The 27,967-nt window shown below is 40.0% G+C and overlaps 1 protein-coding gene across 1 annotated transcript; it reads right to left on the reverse strand.

Moving 5' to 3' along the window:
• Positions 1–1,431: 1,431 nt before the first annotated feature.
• Positions 1,432–27,963, reverse strand: mapkapk2a (MAPK activated protein kinase 2a). Its single transcript, XM_034586563.1, has 10 exons — positions 27,085–27,963; positions 13,563–13,702; positions 6,418–6,482; positions 6,140–6,219; positions 5,872–5,998; positions 5,145–5,220; positions 4,939–5,063; positions 3,662–3,747; positions 3,459–3,539; positions 1,432–2,335 (listed from the first exon to the last, which is right to left on the reverse strand). Exons 1-10 carry the CDS (start codon positions 27,319–27,321, stop codon positions 2,186–2,188), a joined length of 1,167 nt encoding a protein of 388 aa, XP_034442454.1. The 5' UTR covers positions 27,322–27,963; the 3' UTR covers positions 1,432–2,185.
• Between the last annotated feature and the right edge of the window lie 4 nt (positions 27,964–27,967).

Raw genomic sequence — 27,967 nt, forward strand, 5'->3', positions numbered from 1 at the left:
CAATACTGGACGGACAGTCACGAAACTTGGTGAAAGAATGTGTTATGGATCAGGAAGAACCCAATCAGTTTGAACCTGGATCCAGATCAGGGGGCAGATCCAAGAGTTTTTTCTCTACACTTTCTTTAACATTAGGGCATTTTTCAAAAAATATTTCATTATAAAGAGAATTATTGATGGATATTGATGAAAAAAAAGGGAATGATATTTATGAGTGTGTGAAATTTGGTGCAGTTTGATTTTAAGGGGTGTTTTGGGCCTTGGGGGTTGATATGTGCTCTACAAAGTACCATTATAGTTTTAAAACATTGATATTGACTGGTATAGAAAAATGTTGTTTAAATGTCACATTCTGCTTTGTGGGACTGAAGGCTTGTATAGCTTTCCTTTCAAATATATTTCAAAAAAACCACATCCTCTCTACAGGTGCACTCGTGTGTTGTGTCAGAGTAATTTCACATTCAGAAAATGACAAGATGAGAGCAGGTTTGTGCTTTATATGTTTTTTTTAATCCAAAGCTGAAGCAGAAAGTACAGCATGTGGAGCAGAAAACACTCAACGACAGGGGGACAGCAGGGGGGGGGGGGGGGGGGGGGGCAGACACATCTGTGCTTCCACTACAAAAAAGTGTTGAGAGGGATAAAACCAAAACATACAAACAGATTTAAAAGAAAAGAAAAAATAGGGAACATTGTCCCAAACATTCAATGAACATTTTTACAGTGAGAGATTTGTAGGTGCGATGCGACACATAATGTGGATGTGATTCTACAAAGTGAAGTGATAACACTTGATCCCAAGTGAGCTGGGAAGTGTTCCTGCTTAACAGAACACAAAAGGAGGAACCAACCATCACACCCTCTCTGAATGTGATGACAGTTTGCTGGTGGTGTGTCAGACTCTGCTCGGGGAAGAGGAACAGCTCTTAAGTACTTTCTGCTTCTTGTCCATCCTCCACGAAGTATGGAGGAGACGTGTTGGAGAACAGCGGCATTGCACCTGATCCGTCCCACTGAGGCTCCTGACAGTTGAGCTGGTGTAACATACAGTTTACTCTGAATGACCAGTCTGAACCATGTACTCCCTAGAGGGCGCTACTGCTTACATAAAAACACACAAACTCTCCCTATTGTTGCTCGACACAACTGCAAACAGAAATCAACACTAACAAAAAAAAAAAGGCCCTGGCAGTACTTCAAGCTGACAAACATCTGCATAGCGTTAACCTGAAATATAATCTGGCAATGTTATAAATTCTGAAGCGGAACATTTGGTAAAAGCCTGAACCAAATGGTAGGCAGGGGTTAAAAGTGATCTGCTGCTTTAGAAACACTCAGTAAGGCCTGTGCTAAAAATCCATGAAAAAATACAGTATCATTTGTCTCCTATGAGCTACATGCAGGAGAAAGACGAGTCAGGTTCTGCTCTTTAAACGCGCCCATCCTTCTCTGCCCTACAACCATGTACCTGAAGAACAAGCAAACATTAAAAAAGGAGAAAGGGACCACGAGTGAGGTGCTGTCTGAATGGCACATGGCCCTCGTTTGAGTGCATAGGCCTCTGCTCGACATTCACAACGACAAACTGAACCTGACAGACACACCCAGTCCACATCCCAAAAATGAGCAACGATTTCCAGCCAATTCCAACAGTCAGGGACAGAGTCCTTACATTCTACTTGTCAGTTCAAAATACATCTGCTTACTCTGTAAAAGATACCTTCCCTTAATTTTTTGGGGATTTAGCCTTTTGATTTAACATTCACAGGTTTGGGGGGCTAGAGCTAGAACATGACGGGGGGGGGGCGAGAAGGGGAGCTACTGCTAATGCTAAGGCTTCATGTCCCGTTCCAATGTTCAAACCCCTTTGAGCACACAACCTGATAACTGGGAAAGGAGAGGAGAGAGCTTTCCCAAGTCTCCCTCTCCTCTCCTCTCCTTTTCTAAAATTCATAATCTCTTCAGTGGTGCATAAACACAGATCAACACCCTCCTCTGTCGGGGCAGAGTGCTGGGTTTGTTAAAATGGTAGAGTAATGAAAACAAACACTCCTAAAAAAAACATTAGAATTTGCCATGGAAAAATAAAACACTGAGAAAATCCATGCAATGCAGATCACATGGCGACAAATTATTGCTTCCTTTTTACAACCTGTGTTTATATGTGCATGCATGCGTGCATCTTTCAGTGGCCAGCAGACTGTGGGTCCGCCATGGTGTTACAGGCTTTCTTCCTCCGTTTCGTTAGCAGTGGATTGGTTGAGTCCTCGATGGTCTTGATCTTGATTTGCTCATAGTCAACCCTCATCGTTGCCAGGGCACTGGTCATTTCCTCCTGAAATATGAAGATGAGCTCATTAGGCAACTTGCTTAACCGGCCCGAGTCTGCTATTTTCATGGTCTTTATTTGGTCTGAATGAGGCAATCAAGCAGCACAGGGTATGACATTTCACTTTAAAGGAATAGTTCGCCCAAAAATGAAAAACCACTCATTATAAACCCACCACTATTCCAATGGAGGGGTGGGTGAAGTGTTTGAATCCACAAAACATTTGGGAGTTTCAGGGGTAAACAGGAACAGTATGGAGGTATTTTATGTTTTCTTTATGTTTGAAGTGGTTATCAGCACTTACTTCAATTGTATTGGACTTGGCTACAACACTGTTTAGCCCTGAAAAGTGTTTGAGTCCCCAAACCACTTCACCCTCCCCTCTATCGGCATAGTGGTAAGTAGATAATGAGTGAATTTTCATTTTTGGGTGAACTATCCCTTTAAGCCAGAAAATTGGTCAGAAGATTTTCCAGAGTTTGCCTTTCACATATAAAGAATGCAGCAAAGATTGTCAAGGTCAGACACATTCACAACAACAGCAAAATGTCTGGGTACAGAACGCAGGAGGCAGGATATGACATAAAATCTGCTGTGGAAATATCATGTTTTTCTTAACAGCACATTTTCCGCTCTTATCGCCACCAATCTCATTGCCTCTTCATCTATGTCCTTTATGTGTACGACAGTCTTTTTCATCCAGAGTTATTTATATTTGTTGGGGTTTTTTTCCGGTTGTGTGTCAGTAGCCTGTTAGAGATGTCATCAATAATAATATTAATATAAATAATAATAGCAATAACTTTGAAGAGACCCAAGGACGCTTAACATGTGTCAATAGGGACAAAAAGAATAGTAAAGAAAGTCAACACGCCCACTCGCTCGCTGTGAATGTTCTGGATATCATCCTGCTGTATTCTCACATAGACTCACTCAGACATTATACTATGGGGCTGACATTTGTGTTCAAGCCCCTCTTGAAAATGTCTGGAGCCATGTCCATGTCTGAGGGAAGCTTTAGTAAGCTAATTGTAGGTATCTTTCAAATATAATTGGCTTGAAAATTATACAATTCAAAATTACTAATAAATAAATAAATCTGACAAATAAAGATAAGCAGACACCTCACCTTGACATCCTCCCATGTGTCCTTCTCCTCCTTTAGTACACGGCTGGTGTGAAGAGGGGTCTGGGGAACCTCCATTGATTGCTTCAGGAAGAAACAAATACAATTTAAATCCTAATTCACCGAGGGGACATCAGCCTGAAAAACTGAGTTGAAATTATGAATGAAAGTGATCTAGAAATATACAGGAGAGCTCATGTTCTTACATTGATCCATGGATGATTCATGAACTCTGTGATGGTCATCCTTTGGGTTGGCTCAGTCTTTAGGAGGGTCCTAATCAGTTGTTTAGCTGCAAACATAATTATTGTTCACAACATTAAGTAAAAGAAAAGCTTTTTATAACTATTATATAAATTGTACTCATTGAATTGAATCCAACAGACCCATGGCTCTGCATGGTGATAAACTGGACTATTATTACCTCTGACAAGGAGGTTATGTTTTCGCATGTCGAATGTGAATGTCGGGGCTTACAGACACTTGGATGACACCACTGAAGCAGTATGGAGGCATGTTATGTAGTTTTTCTGTTGTTTTTTTCACGTTTGTAGAAGTGTTCACCATTTACTTCAATTGTATTGGATTTGGCTGCAACGCTGTTTACACCTGAAACTCCAAAAGTGTTTTGTGGACTCAAACACTTCACCCACTCCTCCATCTGCATAGTGGTGAGTAGACGAGTGCATTTTCATTTCTAGGTGAACTATCCCTTTAAGGGCATTGTTGGGCCTTGGCCGAGGTATGTGATGAACTGAGTGCTCTTCTACTAAGAAAATGTTTGAATACTTAAGCTAACTAGCATACAGTATGTCCCTATACATGAGCCATCCAGGTTCTAAACTGTACTTAAACTATTGTTCGGTCAAAGAAAATCAGATAGATTAACCCTCACAATCTAAAATGGAATTGAGAAATCCTACTGTGTGCAAAAAACCAAGAACATACAGTGACAATGAGGATTGTGTGGGTAATTGAGTAGTAAGTACGGCTCTTTTGTTTTAACCCCACAAGCACCATACACCCCTGAGAAATAAGCCATCACTTTCGATTGTAGTGAATTTGACTGACAGCAGCAAATAAGAGTCAGTTTCTATTTCTTGGTCAGAGTCAGTGTTAAGAGCAGCTTGGATCTCATATTTCCATGTGACATTTTATAAAGACTGCCTGTAGAAGCTTGTGAAACGCTACTATTGTGTTGACGTGTTATTTCTGACGTAAATGAAAGTATCTTAATGTAGGAGAAATATGTGGAGGGCGCCAAAACGGTGTCCTGAATTTTCACATGACTTAGTTATCACTTTTTTCTATAAACGAAAGAATCCATCTTTTATTTTGGTTTTTAATCAGACTCAGGAAAAAAAGGTTAAGACTCAGTTTGCGGTGTTAAAGCTCAATAACTCCAGTCTGGAGTTCCTATATACACAAATAGACGATATACACCTGACGACTTGCACTGCACAGTTCACGTGTATATCCTTACCTTCTTCTGATACATCAGACCATTCAGGGTTGGGAAACTCATACTGGCCCATCTTGATCCTCTTCTTCATCCCAGGAGAGATGGCGAGACCGTGGTTAGAATAAAAAGGAGGGTACCCACACAACCTGGTGAGGGTTAAACACGACAGTATTAGTTACTGCAGTCAGTAAAGAATGTGCTGAAGAGATGAGAGATTTACTACTTACAAGATATACATGATAACACCCAACGACCACATGTCACATGACTTGTCGTATTTCTCTGGGCCAAGAACCTCTGGAGCTGCAAATACAAAGGGAGGGATGATGGGAGAGAGAAGAGGAAGGTATTAAGTCTTCCTTTTTTACTGTGTCTTAAGCCCCTTTTCCACCGGTCCAAAAAAGAAACCCCACTAACACTCGGCTCGTGTCCGCAATGGAAATAGATATGATCTGTAATCACTCCAGGGTCAAATGACTCTTTAGTAGACCGATGTTATTATTGACTCTAGCTCCTATCAGGCAAGATAGAAACATGACATCCTAATGACCATGCCATATTTTCCCTCTATTTTGAGTCTATATGCTGCATTTTTCCGGCACAATGTTCTGGCGGACATTGAAATTCCGAGCATTGTTGCCTAAACAGCCATGAACATGTGTGTACTTATTGATTTTTCCTTGGGCACAAGGTGCAACAGAGATTTTTTCTTCGAATCGTGCAAAATACGAGACTGGAAAGACAGCCAAATAAGAGCTTCTCAGTTTCCAGCAAGTTTGTTTTGTCATGGGGGAGAAAAAAAAAGAGAGGCAAACTACTACTGACAATGGGAAAGCAGTCAAGCGACTTTTTAGCAAGTTTACCTGCATTTAACTGCTAATTTTGGTGTAAAAAAGGAATTAATAAGCAAGGAGTAGTAAGAATATTAGTTTAAATTCAGAAATCAGTTCTTACCAACATAGTAGGGTGTGTAGCAGGGAGTTGCTAAAGAGTTGTGTGAGGTGGTTTCCTTGGCAAAGCCGAAGTCTGTGAGTTTGAGCAGGGCACTGGGCCTCTTCGACGAATACAGTAAATTCTCAGGCTGCAGGGAACATTCAGAAAATGAAGAGTAAGACATTAGTTATTGCAGCTATGGAAGTCTTTCACAGCTCACTTTACTTTCTCAACAAAAAGCAAGAGAACTTTTTATTACAGTGTGATAATGAAAAGTTAGGATACAAACCTTAACGTCTCTGTGTGCAATGTTGATTGCATGGAGAAATTGTATGGCCTCTCCAATACTCTTCATGATATCAGATGCCTCTGAAGTAAAGAGACAAGAGAACTTCTAGGTCAAAAATACTAGCAAATGTGAACATCACCAGTAAGGTCATGGACCTTCAAGTTGAACTTTATATTCAGCTGGTTCAAAAACTGCCAGTTTTGTGTTATGTATCACATGATAAATCATGGCAGTATTGTAAGAAATGCTCACTGACTAAGTCAACGTAAGCGTGTTACCTCTCTCTGTGAAGGCCTGGTCTCCTCGGTCCTGGATACGACTAAAAAGTTCACCACCATCCATGCTGGAAAAGAGAGTCAGGATGTGAGATTTTTCAGTAGATTAACTCTTCATTTATCTTATTTCATTTACCCTCTGTCATAATCATGTCTACACAGGTCATCTTTTATATGATCTGGAATGATTAGTGCACAAGGAAGTTTAACAGGTCTCAATAGGCCAATGACAGATCTTTGAAATGATGAGTACTGAATCATGTCCGGTCTACAAAGTTGTTTTCAAACATGAAGTCAGGAGGATGTCTGCCCGATTGGGTTCGGACTCTGGAGAAAGTTTGCAGCCTCTGACTTGGCCATTTGTGTGCTCACATACAACCCCTCCAGAGAATGTCAGGAGATTATCTGGAGTTCAGTGCATGTCTGAAAGCAGCTCACGAGAGGCCATTATTCTTCCATATAGAGACCTGGTCAGACACTTTGACGGTAGTGTGTTGCACTGACGGGAATCGAAACACAAAGGGGAAATTGACCTGAGCAAAATATTTTTCTGAGAAGTAAAATTCAAATTTCAAAGAAAGGCTGTGGGTAAAAAAAACAACAACACAGAACCACAAAACTATCATATTTTGAGGCAGAATTACTGCATGTAATGATGCATGATCTAGCAAAATTTCAGCTGTATGAAACACGACCCAGTTGTTTTGAAGTAAAAAGGATGCAGAGTTTCTTTTCGCTCTTACTCTGACTGATTTGCTGATGTGGTCTGTGGCTGGACCAGCGATTGTCTCTAAAGATTCTCAGTCATCCAGGTCATGCTTATATAAGAAGAGTTGAATCGTGGCTGTAGTTACCTGAAAACACTTCACTTCTCTTTTCAGACACCTCTTCATTTCTGAACTAAAGAATGTGACACATCTTCAAGTATCTCCAACCATATCCAGTTTTCCTGGATTCAACTCTTCTTAACTGGATGAATGGTTCATATGAAATAGACCAGGACAGCAATCTGCAGGTTATTTAAAACTACAGTCATCTGATGAGTAATCTCAACATCAACAATCACTGGACATTAGCAATGGCCAGAAGACAGAAAGACAAACAAGAAGAATCTCAGTCATGGACATTTAATGGTTTAAGACTGTCCCTTTTGATGCTGCATAAACGTTCTAATTCTATTCGTCAATCCACAAAAATGTTGTTGATTATACAAAAGAAACCACAACTGTCAAAAGCTCAAACATTTAGGTTTTATGGCCAATTTATACAACATCTATGTCCATTGCACACCTTTATTATATTATATTTCATAAAACGTACTGAGTTACACAGGAGTTCACCATTTCAAAGTTTCAGCAATTGTATTTTGTTGATGCCCTTAATCGTGATAGTTAAAAAAGTTATTATAATACTGGGAATATTGCTCAGTATCCCCCTGATCCACAAAAAACATGAATTTACTTTAGTGTAAGTAACAGACACGTCCATGACTAAGAGTTACAGAATAAAGTAAAGTAAGTATAAAAAGTTAAAGAGCATGGTCCAATACAAAGATAAAGCTTGTGAACCTGAATTCAATTATATGTATGAGAAAATCTCACTCAGCTTATACTTGATGGTAAGTTTCATTTAAACGTTCTGCCGAGTATGACTGTGAGTTTCAGTTCGAATCATCAATGCCGAATTTATGTGTCTCTGTGTGAGAGTGTAAAGATGCATGATAGATTCTTCATGCTCGTGTGTGTTAACGGGAGGCAGAGCCCGCAGTCTTGAAGCCGTAGGGCGGCTGTTCTTAACCACAGCACACAATTCTCATAATTAATCATTCACTTTTTGTATACGGAGAAACAGAAAGCAGCTTGATGCATCATATTCTGATATTAAAATAACTCATTTTAACTAACAATGCAACAAGCACAGGAGTTCAGGCTTTCACCCATCTTGACTGTCGGAGAAAAGTAAAAAGATATTTACACTTAATTCAATTTCATACCATCTTGTAACTGGGAGACTGCTGGCAAACTACCCAGCTCCCTTACCGTGGCTTGATGGTTGTTCTCATGTGGTCAAACATTAAGTTAAGCTTGTGGTTTCTCACCCCACCCATGAAAGGGCCTCCAAGTGTCATATGAATCATCAACAGAATAGATACTCAATGATTTGGTGAGAATGAAAGTAATAAGTTCGCATATCTCACACATCACAGCAGAAACACTGAAAAACCCTTACACATTTGTAATCTTTCTTTCACAACCTGCTTATTGTGTGGAAACACCTTGGCAGCAGGGATGATAAGATGTACTTATGCAAAATATTGAACAAAGGTTAAAAAAAAAAAAACGTTCATTTTAGGAAATGCATGATGAAGAAAAGTTGACATTTGCTGTAATGTTAAGAAGGTGCAGTGTTAACTGTCACCTCCAGCACTTTGTATTTGGTAGCTTACTGATTCTGCAGCAGGGCTCCTGAATCTTCTTTTTCACTGGTCAGACTGGTGCCACCAACTTTCCCACACCAACACATTATTTGTTCACACTGTTTTTTTGTCAGTATTAACCAACAATCTTGAATGCTTATGGACAATTGTCTTAATTTACACAGTTTTGTATTGATGTAAAAGATTGACTTGCAACTTGATATTTGCTCAATATAAATCTAATCATGGTTTCTCTGATGCATTTCGTTGACCCGGTTGCAAGTTTAGAGTTGCCTGCAGCGGACGGGCAACAGTGGTTACTATACAAGCAGTATAGCACTGTTGTGTACAAAAACACAGGGACTGCTTTACCAACCTACCTGCCTGCACCTGTACTCTAAATGCAGTCTGCTCTCTTATCATCTGCGCCCAAGTCGTGATCTCTCATTAGCTGTCCCTCTCCTCTACCTGGCTCCTTTTTAAAATAATGGGCTATAGACCGCTCCATCTTTGAAATACAACTGAAATGCTAAGAGGATCATTTTTTTTTATCATTTCACCATCTGCTTGGCATGTTCGAGATCAGCTGATGAATGCGCACACAGGGACTGTGAGAAGGGAGGGACCGAGAGAGCCAGTGAAGGAAAAAAGTTCTACTTCTTACCTCATTGGCTCACACAGTGCTTATGCTGCAAAGGCACCAAACAGACTGTACATCATACACTCGCACTAATGCAACAAAGTGAAATATTAACTCGGACACTCACCAAAAAAACGCAAACTACGGGCATTAGAGTCAGTGCATTAGAGTCAAAACCAACTCTTGTGGACTTACACTACCGTTCAAAAGTTTGGGGTCACTTAGAAATGTCCTTATTTTTCAAAGAAAAGCACTGTTTTTTTCAATGAAGATAACATTAAATTAATCAGAAATACACTCTATACATTGTTAATGTGGTAAATGACTATTCTAGGTGGAAACGTCTGGTTTTTAATGAAATATCTACATAGGTGTATAGTAGAGGCCCATTTCCAGCAACTATCACTCCAGTGTTCTAATGGTACATTGTGTTTGCTAATCGCCTTAGAAGACTAATGGATGATTAGAAAACCCTTGAAAACCCTTGTGCAATTATGTTAGCACAGCTGAAAACTGTTTTGCTGGTGAGAGAAGCTATAAAACTGGCCTTCCTTTGAGCTAGTTGAGTATCTGGAGCATCACATTTGTGGGTTCGATTATACTCTCAAAATGGCCAGAAAAAGAGAACTTTCATGTGAAACTCGCCAGTCTATTCTTGTTCTTAGAAATGAAGGCTATTCCATGCGAGAAATTGCAAAGAAACTGAAAATTTCCTACAACGGTGTGTACTACTCCCTTCAGAGAACAGCACAAACGGGCTCTAACCAGAGTAGAAAGAGAAGTGGGAGGCCCCGGTGCACAACTCAGCAAGAAGACAAGTATATTAGAGTCTCTAGTTTGAGAAATAGACGCCTCACAGGTCCTCAACTGGCAGCTTCTTTAAATGGTACCCGCAAAACGCCAGTGTCAACGTCTACAGGGAAGAGGCGACTCCGGGATGCTGGCCTTCTAGGCAGAGTGGCAAAGAAAAAGCCATATCTGAGACTGGCCAATAAAAAGAAAAGATTGATATGGGCAAAAGAACACAGACATTGGACAGAGGAAGATTGGAAAAAAGTGTTATGGACAGACGAATCAAAGTTTGAGGTGTTTGGATCACACAGAAGAACATTTGTGAGACGCAGAACAGGTGAAAAGATGCTGGAAGAGTGCCTGACGCCATCGGTCAAGCATGGTGGAGGTAATGTGATGGTCTGGGGCTGCTTTGGTGCTGGTAAAGTGGGAGATTTGTACAAGGTAAAAGGGATTTTAAATAAGGAAGGCTATCACTCCATTTTGCAACGCCATGCCATACCCTGTGGACAGCGCTTGATTGGAGCCAATTTCCTCCTACAACAGGACAATGACCCAAAGCACACCTCCAAATTATGCAAGAACTATTTAGGGAAGAAGCAGGCAGCTGGTATGCTGTCTGTAATGGAGTGGCCAGCGCAGTCACTAGATCTCAACCCCATTGAGCTGTTGTGGGAGCAGCTTGACCGTATGGTACGCAAGAAGTGCCCATCAAGCCAATCCAACTTGTGGGAGGTGCTTCAGGAAGCGTGGGGTGAAATTTCTACAGATTACCTCAACAAATTAGCTAGAATGCCAAAGGTCTGCAATGCTGTAATTGCTGCAAATGGAGCATTCTTTGACGAAAGCAAAGTTTGAACAAAATTAATATTTCCAATAAAAATCATTATTTCTAACCTTGTCAATGTCTTGACTATATTTTCTATTCATTTTGCAACTCATTTGATAAATAAAAGTGTGAGTTTTCATGGAAAACACGAAATTGTCTGGGTGACCCCAAACTTTTGAACGGTAGTGTATGTTTAGTTAATAGTCATGATTTATATTTCAAATGTGTCTCCCTTCACTGAAAAAAAACAAATATGTTGGTTCATCTCTCAACATCTTGACTTTCCCAACAAAATGAAATGCCCATGTTTTTCACAACAGCCGCATGTGCAAATGCAGCACATGATCTGAAACATCTAACACAAGTGAAGTTTGTTTGATAGTGGGGAAAATGGTCAGTGGTACTTAATCCCTTTATTAGTCAGGGTGTGTGTTTTCAGTGTAACATGCAATAAACCAGTTCCGTTACATTTAAAACCAGGTGAACTGGTTGCACCTCAGAGGTAAGAGGGAGTAAGAGAGTAAGTAAGAGAGAACACTTACTCTGCAGATTGAATGGTTTCACATTCCACACTAGCAGATCGTGTGTGTGTATATGTGTTGTGCATCTGCTTATGTGGGCGCATTATCAAGATATAGCAAAATTGATAAAGTGCCCTTAATAACAGTCATATAATGAAGCTCTGAATCCGGTTCGAAACTGTTATCACTTTCCACATCAGTATCAATAACTACTAAGTTCATAGTTGTTGAGGTTCAGTCCTTCTCCCCCTTTTGGTTAGTGCGGTGTCTTTGTATTGTTAAACATTTTTTTTTTACCAAATTTAATTCCACTATAAGTGAATGACTGCAGGGAAAATCTAAGCCATATTCCCAAATGCTCAGTTACCTAAACATTCAATTTTCAGAGTTGGCATCTAAACAGAGCTTCAGCCAAAAGTCCACTTTCCATGAAAGACCATTCAGCACTTTGCCAGCTCCAAGGAACTATTAGCGTTTACTACGGTGATCAAGGGAAATGAAGCAGCTACATACCTGGGAACAGATAAATCTACACTGGTCTCAAATATGGTGTTACACTTTGCAGCTGTGAGAAGTTTTGTATGCTAGTGAGACTCTCCGAATCCCTCATCAATTATTTCACCTGATAATTAAATCATGAAGAAAAAACAAGCCAACATGTCATGAATCATTAAGGAAATGAGGCACCAAAATCTGCATAGTAATTCTGTCTGGTAGGTACCAGCCGTGTGATTAGCACCGGACTTCGGTACCCAACCGGTCCATGGCTGCTCAGATTGGTACAAGTGCAATTGCTATTTTAACGACATGGACGCACGGCTCTGCAGTTTCTACGGACTTTGTCCGACTGACCTATTCGTATAAAGTCCATAGAAATCCAGGAGAAGTCGATGCGTGAACACAGCAGGGCATCCTCCACTAGATTCACCATGAGCAAGTGGGGAAAACACAAAACAAAAAGAAAACGCTGTGTCATACACCTAAAAGACACCAACAAAGATGTCAAGAGAGTTGAATATGGGGTCGGGGTGCTGTAAACAAAATCACGTGATATACAGTACAGTACGCAGCGGAGATACTTCCTGCCTCTGTCTGCTCAACCTCTTGCCTAAATAATGCGAAGGATTTCTAGCTGTTGTGAAGGTGTCTGTGGAGAGAACTTCCTGCTGTGTTGTGCATGTGTGTAAGGCAGACTCTGCGTAAACTCCGTAGCCAATTCCCTGGACTTTACCCAGAGGTGATGTCTGAAAACAGCTTTAGTGGCCTCTTACACAACATGGGTTAAATCCTAAACAGCCTCATCAGACTGACCCAATTTCTGTAGTGTAGAAGGAAACAGAGTGAATATTAAGTGTTCTCGTCGACCTAGTGTGACATTCTTGGAAACCTTTTAGTTTCGTCAGAAGAGCTACTATTCATTATTGGCATTTCTTGCTGAGTTCATGTTCTCAAGGAAATGAGTCACCGGCGGCAGTAGTTTTGCGATGCGAGTGTATTGGACCACTATCTCTGCATTACAATGTTAACCACAAACCTAATGAAGGCACGTGTGACAAGATGTGGGTTTGGTGCTTTGAAGTGTTGCGAAATGGAAATACAAAAGGCATGGGAACTATATTAGGCTCATTTAAAAGAAATGGGTCATTTTCTACTTAGGTCATACAAAACGGATTTACAATAATTAACCTGGCTAAGAACAAAGCTCGTCATAACCAGTATCTCACCAGCGCTTAAAGACTGACTGTAGCTTCATCATTCATCAGCATCACCATTTGTAACCAACCAAAGTACAAACATGTCTGATTTCACTGTGACAACCAACAACTTGGGAAGTATATTTTTTTGACAGGAGTATATAGTGAGATGAAGTCATGAATGTTAATTTTAGTCTCAAACTCCCAATGACGAACATTTTAGTGTTTGTGTGTGTCATCAAGACTATGCACTCACCACTCCATCACAATAAGCAGACACTTCCTGCTCTGATAGAGGTTCTCGTAGACGTCAATGATACGCACGATGTTGGAACAAGGCGACGCCCTCCAGTGGAGTTCCACTTCCCTACGGGCCTTGGCACAATCCTGTAGCATCTGGACAGAAGAACAGAAGTATGGAGGGTGAGGCTGATTAATATCAAAGACAAACATAAGTGTGCAATATTAAAATTTACTACAAATTAGCATTACTCTTTAACTATTCATTTCCTTCCCACAATAAACATCTTATACTAGGGAACCGAAAACCAAGTGGTGATGCCACTAGTACTTTACATCAAAAGTCAACCTCAAGTCAGAAGTGCAGTGCTGCCATCAGCTGGCGGAATGGTGAAAATATTTTTCTTTTTCTCTCTCAACTAGTTTGGTGTGAATGTAGCACCCTCTGTGTGAGACACTACATCAATGCACCAAGCACCATTTGTTTGTCATCATATATTCATTGACGCCTCATTTTTATTCTTCTCCAACATTAATATTTTAGCCACCACCCACCCTACACCAGAAAGTTGACACTGAAGGTCAGATGTAGAGAAATGTTTCTTTTTAAATTTGAGAACCACAGTTGTTGAATTTTTTAACTTAGGTTTGGAGCCTGTATCAGGCTAATACAATCATCCTTAACTGAACAGGAGTTGATGTTGATGATTATACAGCAGTACCTGTATAATCATCGTTGTATAATCATATGTTGTTACCAGGTATAAAGAAAGGTTTTCAACTACACACAACGGTGTTTCCTACTTTTAAGAAATACAATTGCTTAAAGTATGTTGTGAAGTTGTGACAATTTAATGTTAATTTCTGTAAGCACCTCTGGTTGTTTATAGATATTTAATTATACTTTATAGAATACAATCCCACATGTAAATCTAAAAATATCCTTGTCAGTCAGTGGAAAGAATTTGGCCTTGTAGCTTTGACAATGAGCTATCGTCTGTCCATCTCATCGTGTATTACATTCCAACCCTACCCACGGTCACAACATAACAGTGGGCAACAAGAGCTGGGAGATTCACAGCACTCACTCTGCTGTGGCCTGGCACGAATTACACTTTTACATACACAGACAAAACTTGGTAACTTGAGCCGTGATAAACTGTTAAACCACAGGTCAGTATTTAGACTCCTACCATACCCACTTTATTTTGGTAGCATTGCTTACTTATCATAAGTGTATTAGTGATAAAAGTAACTTGTTTATGAGAGGGTGGATGGCAGAGGGCGAATGGCACAGTGAGGACAGGGAAAGCTGTTCTCTTGACCACACATCTCCACCACAATTGGAGATGAAAATCTACCTGATGTGACTAAGGCACAAATCATGTTAACATATGTGGTAATGTATTAAAGTTTTAGTCACTTTATGCAGCAACGAATAATAGTGAAACATTACAAATGACGTATACAAACAGTGGAAGGAAAAACAGCCAACTGCCTAACAGTATGTTTTTCCTTCATCATACATCATTTGACCTGGAAATAACAAGCGACAAGCAAAGTCCCGAAAATTGATATGATGCAATTAAAAGGTAACTAAATAAAAGTTGTTGATTTCTCTAGGTTTGAACATTGTTTAACATATTTGGGATAATGCAAGTACACAAGTCAACAAAATATATAACATAGCTGTAGTCGCTTTAATGAAGAACTCCTAAATATCACATCTTAAAAATCATTTTCATACACATTGGTAAATCACATCAAATTAGAAACCAGTGTAGACATGACCATGAAATCTGTTTCTTACTGGGATAAATCTAACTGGGAAAATCTGGTTTCTGTTATCACCTATCCCAAGTACACAAAACAGGATTCCCACACAATGTTGTTGAAGAAATCAGAGGACTGTAACCTGGATGTGTGTGTAAATACACACAGACCTGACCCAATCCATTGTCTGATGATGTTTTCTTTTAACTCAGTAAAAAGGACTCCACCCAGTTCAACCAGGACACACTTCTACTGGCAAAATGCCTGAACCCATCTTGGCTGAAACAAGAAGAAGTTTTCCTTTGTGTATTCATGCACGTTTATAAAATGAAACCAGGTTTTTTGTGTTATAGTAACAATATGACACATGGACATTTAGTTTAGTATTGGAATTTCATTAAAATGAAATGACACTAAGACATTTTAAGCAAGGGTAAAAGTACGGATGAATCACTGCTTAGTTCCAAATGTACAGGTGACATAAGGATATAGTTTTGTGCCATGATTGCTTATTAAGTCAAATTGTTGTATGTGAAGATAGGAGTGGAATCTGCTGCCTGTGCTCTGTTTAACCAGTCTAGCTGTTTCTTTCATCCCATCCTGGATAATATCCCACAACACCAGCCAAGAGCCGCAAACTCCTGAGCTATGAGGCAAGCAATCCCGCTACATGCCCCCTAGCCAGCTATGCTCTTCTTATTGTTTATTTATAGAACATTTTATATCTTCAGACGAAATGTGATGCGATGCACATGCTTCATTGTCATCAAGGTTTCTTATAGCCTCGGACACCTTGGCAGACCTTCTTTACACCGTCTGTGATGCCAGCATGAGCAACATAAAAGGTAACTTTACCTCTCAGAGCAATGTAGAGTTCAGGTACATGTTAATTACAGACAGATTTATTTTTACAAACATTTTAAGACTCTCTCCGAATCTGTTTTGCATTCAAGGGTCCTGAATGCTTTATTGATTTGATTATATTTGGCTGCAGAGTTCACTGCAGACAGCTCTGTGATTGTGCAGCTGATTTTCTTTCTGTGGTGCCGTGTGTTCAAGTGTCCTACAGGCTGACAGCTACTAAGTGCAGGCAGTCTTTTTACTGGAATGAGCCACCGAAGTATACATACATACTGCTTTACTGGGATATATTTAATGAGGTAACTATAATATTGGCTATTGAATTAATGTGCTGGCATGTTACAAAATGTATTAATTATTCTTATGAGAAAGATGAGTCTCAGGAGTGAGTGACTGACCAATAAAAAAGTGACCATCTTTGTTACCACAAAGAGCTGGAATGACAGTGTTGTATTACTCTGCTTTATCTCATCACTGATCGCAGAGCACAGTTCAACCACCCTTAAGGACAGAGCAAACAAGGGTGGGTCCTCCTGCGTCACAGCAGAGTGAAAAAGATCCAAAACAGACACATGAACTTGTGGTCACTCGAGGCATTGGACAGAACTGATTTAGTGTCATCATGGAATCCTGGGACACTTTCACCCACTACTGCCGAGAGCCAAACTTCTGTAGCCATTTAAAAAAATAGCATGAAATTTGTCATTTTAAATAGACAAGATGAAACTATGGTAGAAAACCCATTACTGTAAAAGTGATAACTTAGATAGTATAATAATACTAATTCAAACATTAATACAGAGATAAGTGAAATTATTAAAGTTAAAAGACTGAAAACATCAGTGTTTTCTGCATAATATAAAAAATATAGGCTGAAAGCTGCTCCGTCTAGTAAACTATTGACATACAGTAACTGTGTGACTGATTTTGATTAGATCTTCTAACCCAGCATGTCCCTCTGAAGAGTCAGATGGACCAAACTATATATTAACATTTCTTTCTGAAATGTTCAGATTGTATACAATTATACGAATATCATGCAAATGCTCCAGGAAAAAAAATAACCAGTTCTACCATTCTGGATACACAAGACTCTTATGCATCGAAAGAAAAATGCTGTTACGGTCCCTGTATTAATTTTAAAATAATTGATCTGTTCAAAGTTCTGTTTCCTCCACAACCACTTAGCTGACACAGACTAAACATTGCACATTTAAGGCCAAAAATCAACAGACAGGAAATAAGCTGCAACACTTACATTAATCATTGTTCTCTAAATCGTTGCTACCTAAATGCCTGGTGGTCTTCATACCAACTGCAACGTCTAAATTGACATCCCTAAATAATAAGTAACAGTACGAGAGGTTTTAGATTTACTATGTTATGAACAGGGCACCAAATGTAATGAGATTACTTGTAAAACTGATGTCTGTGACTGCTCTGATATCCAAGTGTTGAAGAGGAACTAACAGGCTGACATACGTGCACGCATGTGCTGGAAACAAGAATCATGCACCCAAAATAATATTAGCACACCTAAATATAGCAGCCTGCCCTCCAGAAACAAAGACTTCACACCATCTTTTTAACGCAATTATAAACACACATGAGATCACACCCCCATCACCTCTCTGCTGGTGCTTGTGTGACTGCATAGCCCCCATCTGCTGTTGGCCCTTTGAGGCTAAACAGTGAAGCTTATGGAGAATGAGGGAGACGAGGGGGGCAGATGTGCACACAATACACTTCCTCTAGCTAACACAAAGGCTCCCAATCCCAGATCAGGACAGTGGGAGGTGGGATGGGAGTAAGCTAATGGAGCACCCATCCTCCACCTGCCAATCGTGAGCCCAAAAAAAATGCTGAAGGGTCGATACAGAAAAATCTGAAAAAATGACAATCACAGTGAGGGTGATAAAGCACTGTAACTCTGTGCAGGAGAGAGATAAATTATGCTCAGCTTAGTCCGAAATCAGAAGAGCCATTCAAGCTCATAAGAAGGGTTAAACAACACTGTACCTAAAGAGATGTTTCTGTGTGTGTGTGTGTGTGTGTGTGTGTGTGTGTGTGTGTGTGTGTGTGTGTGTGTGTGTGTGTGTGTGTGTGCGTTTGACACTCGTGGTCACTCGTGGTGAAGCAGCAAACATGTTTGTGTCAATAGGACATGATCTGATTAAAGACATCTGCTAGGCCTCACAGGACCAACACATATCCGTGTGTGTGTGTAGAGAGTATTTTCTCAGGAAAGACAAATTTAAGACAAGTAAACCTCCACCAAGGCCCAACAATCCCCTTAAATTCAATCAAAATACATCAAATCACACACATATCAGAACCCTTAATGTGTATGTTTCCTTTAATCAAGTTCCATGAATTATTCCCTTGGAAATGAAAATGTCAAGAGGAAAAAAAACATTGTACCCTTCCAATGTTATAGAAAGTGAATAAAAACTCATGGATGCAGATCCTCTGATCCAGAATGAATTAAATTGAATGAGTTCTTCCCTGACACACACTACATCATTACACCATGAGGTTTTGGGGTAATGTGTCCAGTAGTTTTTGCGCAATCCTGGTAGCTTTGAAACAAACAAAACTATAACCTCCTTGGCGGAGGTAAATGGAAAAGCCTGATACAGAAAAGTTGCCAGACAACCAGTTAACACTTCAGGAAGTTCCTCACTAAGACACAGGTTGGCACATCGAGCTGGGAAGTTGTTGCTAGATGACAATGTGGTAAATAATGTGGAAACATGAAAAAATCCAGCAAGCATCAAACGATCAACTGTCAAATCATTGTAAGGAGTCAACTATTCCTTTAATGTTGTCATGTCTTTTCCATCATGTTTGAAGCTAAAGACACCACTGTCACAAAAAACTAATTTAATCAATATGAAATAGATCAATGAGAACTTTAATAATCAATTTGGGTATTCAAATTTTGTAAAACATTGTTAGGAAATTGAGCACAACTTTTTCCTTTTTTCATGCTGTCAGTTGGCTAATATTCCTAAAAGAGAAACAGAGCATGTAGTGCAGTGAATGAACTTACTCTGGATAATGAAAAAAAATAACTTCCTTTACGGTAAAAAACAGCTTCCTCATTAGGAAACTGGTCATGAGACCCATGGAGAACACACACACACACACACACACACACACACACACACACACACACACACACACACACACACACACACACACACACACACACACACACACACACACACACACACACACACACACACACACACACACACACACACACACACACACACACACACCTCAACAGGTTCAGAAGAAATAATGTATTAAAGTTTTCTGTTAAAAGATCATTAAAGAAGTGTTTACGATCATTCATAAACATGAGTTTCAGCATGACTGGGTGCTGCATCAGCTTGGAAATTACTCTGTACACAGATACACTTGGCGAGCTAGTTCTGGGTCTTTCTATAAACAACCGCAACACCACATCCTTCCAAAGACACTTCCCTCAACAGAAAGGGCGGCAACAGAGAAAGAGACGGTCAGTGTGGGGGCCCAAGTAAATCACATTATGTCAAAAGGAGCTTACAACACTAATATACATGTTTATCAAAAGAGCTTTTACTTCACATAATCTGGTTGTTTGTGACAAATGTCAAACAAATATGTTCTCCATAATCTTAAAAGGGACAAATAGGATCTTATTACATTGAGTGGCCTGCGACAGTTTAGCCTGAATGTTGACAAACAATACAGTTTTAAATACCATAAGCTGTAATACAGATCCCTTCACTGCCCACTGAGTTATTGACAGTCCAGCGTGTACTATCCCTAACCACTGCAACCAAAGGACAAAGGAGATTTAACACAGAAATAGACAGACTTTGCCGTCTTAGGCCCTCATGTATACTGCAATATGTGAGGCTGTAACTGCCGGCCGTGTAACAGATGAAGAGTCCATTCTCCACAAACGTGTGAACCTAACACGCTCATCTGTACACACAAACACCTAGCCAATACGTTTGACTAAACTTTTGGGTGTGGCAATCAGAGTCTTTACACAAATGTAAGCCCAGTGACTATTGTCTGTCGACGAATTGGGCAACAGCTCATATGTGCCACTGCCGGTGTAGACAGCAGATATCCACACCAAAACTGACTTCTGTTTGGCGTAAACGGTTTCCAGTCTGACTGCTTTCTTTTATCACAAGTCGAACATTTCTAGCTATACCTTGTGTACTTCTTTTAGGTAAAGATGCCATTTTTCAATAATCACTATTAACAGCTATCTGAATCTGAATACAGATAAATTAGAAAGTCTATAGCCGATGCACTTCGGTCTATGTGTTATACCTCTTCTAATCTCCACACGGACTGTTTACCTGCGGGCAGCCAAAGCCTGGTCAAATGTGATTGGTCAAACTAGAAACAGAAACCATAAGGCTTTCAGCCCAGAAATCTTGTCCTGCGCCTAAAAGATTTTTTAAAAAGTTTAAAATGGCATCACTTGTGCTACAGTGTTGCTGTTTCAAAAGGAAATCATACATAAAAGGACTCGATTTTCTTACATCTTCACCATATGTCCAGAGCCGTTTCAATTTGTAAAGTAAAATCTAGTTTTTGATTCAAATAAAAAATATTTGTAAAAAGTGTGACCTTGAAGAAACTTGCCCAGTACAGAATACGATATCTGTAGCGAGGAACATGGTTATCCATACAGAGAATCCAATTGTCCAACAAAAAATGTCAAATATTCTAGGGCTGCAACTAACCATTCTTCTCATTATGATTAACCTGACAGTTATTATCTTGATGATTATTTTGTCTCCAAAACTCAATATGGCTGCTTTAATTATAAACAGAAGATATTCGTTAAAAATATTCAGTTTAATGTTATACATAACAAAGAATACTTCTTATAGATGCTACTCTAAAGAGAACCAACTCAGAGTGCCAACACAGAACCTCTTCCTTCCTTCCTCTCTCCCTCCCTCCTTTTCCTTCCTTTCTCTCATCATCTCATGATTGAAGAATGGGCCGAGCTCTTCCTCTGTATCTCTGTGTTAACCTTTAATCAGACAAACAGCCTGAATGCAATATCAATTTATATTGTTTTTGGCGTCAGTGGTAAGACACACAACTTGATTATACAATTCAAGCAGAGTCTAGATTCTTCTGCTCTACAATAGCCCATGAAAAAAAATAACTGTCAAAAAAACAAAACATTTCCATTTGAACCGTTCAATGGTTCCAGTTCCTCTTTTCTCAGCCTTTGTGTGTATGTGTGTGCGTCGCTCCCAAAAACGGATAAGCACATGAACACTGTTCAAAAAAATGAAGGGAACACTTTAACATGTAACAGTATAACACTAAGTCAGTTAAACTTCCAAAATGTCAATCAGTCCATTTAGGAAGCACAAGTGATTGTGAATCATTTTCACCTACAACCGGTGCAATGGAGAGGCCAGAGCAAGACAACCCACAAAAAGGGAATGGTTTTCCATGTGGTGGCCACAGACAGCTGCTCTCTCCTTATCCTTCCACACTGATTATTCTATAGATTTGTGTTCTGCTAGTGTCCTTGTCACTACTGGTAGCATGAGGCTGTACCTGCAGCCCAATCAGGTTGCACAGGTAGTCCAGCTCCTACAGGATGGCTCATCCATACGTGCGGTCACAAGAAGGTTTGCTGTGTCTCCCAGCACAGTGTCAAGAGCATTGGAGAAGATACCAGGAGGCTGGCCATTACACAAGGAGAGCTGGACTGGGTAGTAGAAGTCAACCCTGCAGCAGGACCGGTGTCTGCTCCTTTGTGCGAGGAGGAACAGGAGGAGCACTGCCAGAGCCCTACAAATGACCTCCAGCAGGCTACACGTGTGCATGTTTCTGACAAAACTGAGGGTGGCATGAGGGCCTGACATCCTCGACCTGTGCTCACAGCCCAGCACCGTGCAGCTCTATTGGCATGCACCAGAGAACGCCAGAATTGGCAGGTCCGCCACTGGCGCCCTGTTCTCTATGCAGATGAGAGCAGGTTCACAATAAGAACATGTGACAGGTATGAAAGAGTCTGGAGATGCCGTGGTGAGCGTTATGCTGCCTGTAACATCACACAGCACTGTTGGCGGTGGGTCAGTGATGGTCTGCGGAGGCATATCCTTGGAGGGTCGCACACACCCTTCATGTCATAGCCAACAGTACTTCACTGCTGTTAGGTGCAGGGATGCAATTCTCACTGTAGATCAGTAAAGATTTTTAACTTGAATAATTATTCTTTCATCAAGATCTGATGTGTGCTTTAAGTGTTCCCTTACTTTTTTTTTAGCAGTATACACACACACACACACACACACACACACACACACACACACACACACACACACACACACACACACACACACACACACACACACACACACACACACACACACACACACACACACACACACACACACACACACACACACATTGTACAGTCACAGTGAGGAGGTATAACACATTCAGATTGAAAAATGTTTTGTTCATATTGAAAAAAGCTTTGCTGTTTATCACGCGTTTGTCATTCTCTGGTTAATAAAAAGAGTCAAGAACCACAACCTTCACCCAGGAGCAAAAATCTGTCTTTAAACTTAAAAGAAATAACAATGTGACATTTATTATGATAATTATCAACATCAACTTATGTAAAAGAAAAGGCATCTCTATATAGTTTTTGGCCAGCACTATCCAAAGTTTTAAAATCCTCCAGTGTTTTATAGTATACCTTCAAATTAATGGATATATTTTAGAACTGAACTTAATAAAATATGTTTTCTTCTTCTTATAAAGTTAAGGTCCACACAAACTGTTGTTAACAGTGCTATTTTCAGTCAGCTTGTGGCCATAACATTTTTGCTCCTGATAACCTGGTTTCTTTTGTGCATATAAATTTTGTAACCGTAAGATGATACCCGCAGATGCCTCACACCCTTCAAGAGTGTCCGAGCAACAGGACACTTGAAGGCAAACCTATCAACACAGAAAGGTACATAGCTTTGTCTAAGGCAAAAACCACACAGGCTGTTGCAAGGTAGTCAAATATTAATTTGTAGAACTTTCATTCTCTATACCTGTACCAGTCTCTCTCCCACAGACACTAACTTCTCCGGCATTGTTAGCATAAAAGTTTATTCAAGAGACAAGTAAAGGTTTCACAAGGTGATGTCACCTTGGGCCTCGCTGGCCGATTTCTAATCCTGCCATCTAATGCAACTCTATTAAAACAGAGACGATGACATAGAGCTGACTCAGCTGACGTCAGCGTCTAGAACAAAAAGTGCATTAGTTCAATAGTTCATTCAGTAAAGGTCTCAGTCTGTTCAGTTACAGTCTGTTACAAGAGCATGAGAAAATAACAGTGAAGCAAATGTTAAGAATTGGAAGAAACTCAGCCTTTCTGCAGGTTTCTACAAGCTACAGCTAAGACTTTTTCCAGACCTTTTTAAGACCCTTACAAATGCAATTTAAGACCTGTTACATGTTTACACTGACACTGACTGTAGAAAGAACAAAGGATGTGAGGGAAAACTGGAGTCCAAGACTATTTGTAAAATAAATAAATTCATTCAAATTCAACATGGAAATTCAACTGAACTTATGACCACACATAATTAAGTGTAGACCTTTAGACCTGATAAAGTGAGGACATTTGGATGCGAGTCCTCACAACTTCAAAGGGCTGTCAGAGGATTAAGATATGGTTTTAGTTCAGGGTAGATTTAGGTTTAGGTTGGATTATGGCATTTAGTAGTACCTGTTAAGGTTAAGATTGTCTGCAGTACCCCTGCGACCCTTACAGTACCCGTCGATCCATGCATTGTCCGGAGGTCATTTACCAGGGTTGGAGTTATTAACATTAACATTATTAGTGCAGAGCCAATGCTGACAGGCATTTGCTAGTGGTATGTTACAGCAGCTTCTTCTTTTTGTGACTAATACCTGTATATGCTTCATTCAATCATAGGCTTTTAGACTTAAGAAAGGACTTGCAGAAACCCTGAGTGTACAGGGAGCAATCAAATCAAAATCACATAGAGGCCTTTAAATCAAAGAGTATTTATACGCATGTATATAAAAAAGCCCTGACATCATGGGTTTCATTTGTCCAGAGGTTAAAATGTTGAAATATTCACATTGTTAGGTGCACTTCAACAAAATTTCCAGTAACTCCTGTAGCTATAATAAATCATGGTGTTTTCCTACTGCTTCCCTCTCATGATGAGATTTGTGTTGTTTTATATGAACCAATGCCTTATTTGTCTGTACAATGCTTTACAAAGTGCTATTTATTTTTCAATGTTGGAGGTTTTTCTGTGAAGCTTGGGCAGTAATAAAAAGTCAATTTAATACAAGTTTATTACTCAATAAAACTGAGCACGAGACTCTTTATTATCTATTTTACTGTATTTTATTAGTGACATTTATTAGTTATTAGAATCCATTTGGCTTGTGCTTGTACTATTAGTTTAACTCATTCGTTCATTATTCAATTCTAACGAGTAAGAGTGTGTGGGTTCACTACGTTTAACACAAAATCTTTACACAACAATCCCCTTCTTGATGACAAAAACCAAATCAGACTAGCGTAATACATGGCTTACAGGGTCATGTTTCTGTCACCTGTGTGTGGAAAACTGCTGTTACATTTGTCCTTTATCCAGGCTTTTCAGAAGGCCTAGAGGCTGTCTGGCTTAGATACAGGCAGTGGTGGTTGAGGGATTTGAAACTTCTTTGAAAAGTTGATTGAAAAAAACATCTAATTGTAAATGAGTTTACTAGGATTTTCCACATTGTCAAAGTGGTGCCAAACTAAGATAAACTGCTTAACAAGTGTGTCGTGGTTGTGTAAAACAACAGCTGCTGACAAAACAGAAGGCTATATCGCCCTTTTACTTATGTTTACTTTTTTCTGAGTTATCATCATCTTGAGTGAGACGTTACCTTAACTTCACCTGTTTCACCATGCGTGTGTGTGTGCACTAATTTTCATCTGAATAAGGTGACTAAAAAAGTGCTGTGCTTGTGTTAGAGCAGTAGGACGAGATGTTCTTCCCGCAGGTTGTGACGCAACGTGGTGCATTGACTTTGTGGTTGCAATAGTCATTTTATAACCCAGCCCTTATTTTTTTTTAATAATTTTTCCAGTATGTCGTATGATTTGCACTAATATGATAACCTGTTTTACAGAATATAACTCTGGAAAATATGCTTGAGGTCATTTAGAAATGGTATCTCCACGGTATATCTTGCAAGGAGCATGAACTATTATGTATGGTAAATAACATTTTAGTCTCTAGGCCGTGGTTAGAAAAAATACACAGCTATTGCCTCCACTAAAAGTTGAACAACCTAAATAAAAAAACTAAATTAGATTATTTCACTCCATTAAAAGTGGAATCAGCCTCAAATATCCAGTATCAGTCGTACTTAGTTCTTTTTCTCTCAATTTGAATTAGGAGAAACCACTTAATTATATATGAGGAAATATTAGCACAACTCTTGCTAATATCCAATCAACAAACTTGTGGTTGTTGTTATTTATAAAATAAAGTTAATCATGATTAACACTAAAGGTGGACAGTCCAGCACCAGCATGACACACAAAAAGCAATTAATCATAACAAAGACTTTATCTGTTGATTACCTCCTCTTATCAATCAGTCAACAAATGTAACAAAATAGTGAAGAATGTCAAGCAGATTCAATCCTCAAGGTTTCTGTTTAGACTCGGTTGGTGGTCACACCAACTTTGTGTGTTAGACCAAATAGCCTACTGCCTCTTTTGACCTATTCTATTTACTATATATTCGTGGTCCATTGATTATCAGCCTGGCCGACTATTGATTCCAATGCAGCATTTTACGATTTATACGATTTTTTTCCTGATTGCTAATAAATTATAATAGTTTAAAAATGCTGCTTTGGCTGTGAAGCTGCTGCCTGTCCCTGTGGCTGTGGACACCAGTCCGTAGATTGATTAGTTGCACTTCATGAGTAATAGCCTATCAACACTGAAGACTACTGTGTAAACAGATGAGCCAGAGGAACACATTTGCACAATAGAGCAGCTACAGTCATCAAGTGAAACTGTGTATTGAAGGTAAGGCAACAGATAAGGCTGAAGTTGTGTAAAATATCACAATCCTCTACGTTTCAAAAACAACAATGTTCTATGGTGATGTTAATACAGGTTATAACAATTATTGTAAATAAAAGGACATCTCATGGTTATAAGACGTACTTAGGTTGGTGATGAATCAACTGGAGGATATGTTCTGTGTTGTTATTGAAGTGTATTACATTATACACAGATGTTTGTTATTTGTTGACATTAATGGGTTCAACAAGATAATGGAAACATCTGGACAACATGGCGGGTGTCTATAGACTGTGTGGTGTTGTGGGTACTTTCGTTTTTACTGCAAATGTAAATATACGGCTTCCAAATATCAATTATTAGTCTTTTTGACAAGTTATAATCTACGTCAGCATCACCCCTATAAAAACTATATTGGTTGACACCTCCTCTATCTATTTTATTAGGTATATCTCCTTGAAAAAACTACATCATTATTTAAATTTAAAAAGGAAGTAACAAGTGCTGAACAAATGACTGAAGTAAACTTGAGGCAATTGATCAGGTAAAAGAATGCAGGTACATTGTTTAAATCACTGACTTGTGTGTTTACACCTCAGGAAGTGTCAAAGCTGACTTGAGAAAGTCTGGAAAGGCCCACTGACATAACATGTGGTGACGTCGGCTGAGCCCCACACCTCAGGGGTCCTCTTTTCTTCCGGGACACTCAGATTTACTAGTTAAGCCTCACTTATGCGCTGGTTTAACGCCCTTGACCCGGCTTATTTATCAAAAATAAACCTACCTTCAGCGCATATTTGTCTCCAGTCTTCTTCTGGAAGATTTCAAGCACCTTTCCATTGATGCCCAGCCCCAGCACCTGGCTGGTCACCTTGTAGTCGTCTGTGATGGCGTTCTTCTTGATCTGTAAACTGGGTCTGGCGTTGTAGGGCAGAAACTGGCCGGTGGGGTTCTGCTGCCCGGCCGGGTTCTGCTGCCCCGGGTTGGGGAACAGCGGCTGGTTCTGTGCGTTGGACAGCATGCTCCTGGTCCGGGCTGAGAGATGAACAACAGCCGCCTCTCGACAGCACTCCTCAGCCCCTTTCCTCTCCTCTAACTAACACCGGGTCCTTTGGTTGGTGTGGCCGGTCTCTGACGAACTATTCACAGTGAAGCTGCCAGGCCCGAGGGGTCGCCGACACTAGTTTGGACGTTACAGGTTAACAAAGTAACTTAGCCGCTAAAATGCTATGCTAGCTAGCTGCTAGCATGCTAGCTCGATCCTATTCTTGACCTATGATTCTCGGCTAACAACTCGGCTATCGGTTAGCTTATCCATCTCCGGTGGTGTCCGCCGTCCACCGGTTCCTCAAACAGCACTTCGGGAACTTTTACTGAGACGGCCCATACATCGGCTACGGGACGGACTCGCTAACTTAACAACACACGAGCCGAAGAGCGACGTTACGAAACGAGAGGAAACATTCAACAGACGACAGACGAGACGAGAGGAGGGGAAAAAGTCCCGATTAGCAGCCGCACAAACTCACTTCGGTCCCCGAGCGAGCGACAGACACCCAGCCGGAGCAGGTTTTACTGCTGACGTCATGGACGGGGCTTTTTCTGCGCTTAAAGGAGAAGTGCGAGGTGAGAGAGGACCGGAAACACAACACGACAGAGATCAAACC

Source organism: Hippoglossus hippoglossus, chromosome 5, assembly GCF_009819705.1.
Source record: "Hippoglossus hippoglossus isolate fHipHip1 chromosome 5, fHipHip1.pri, whole genome shotgun sequence".
Classification (NCBI taxonomy): Eukaryota; Metazoa; Chordata; class Actinopteri; order Pleuronectiformes; family Pleuronectidae; genus Hippoglossus; species Hippoglossus hippoglossus.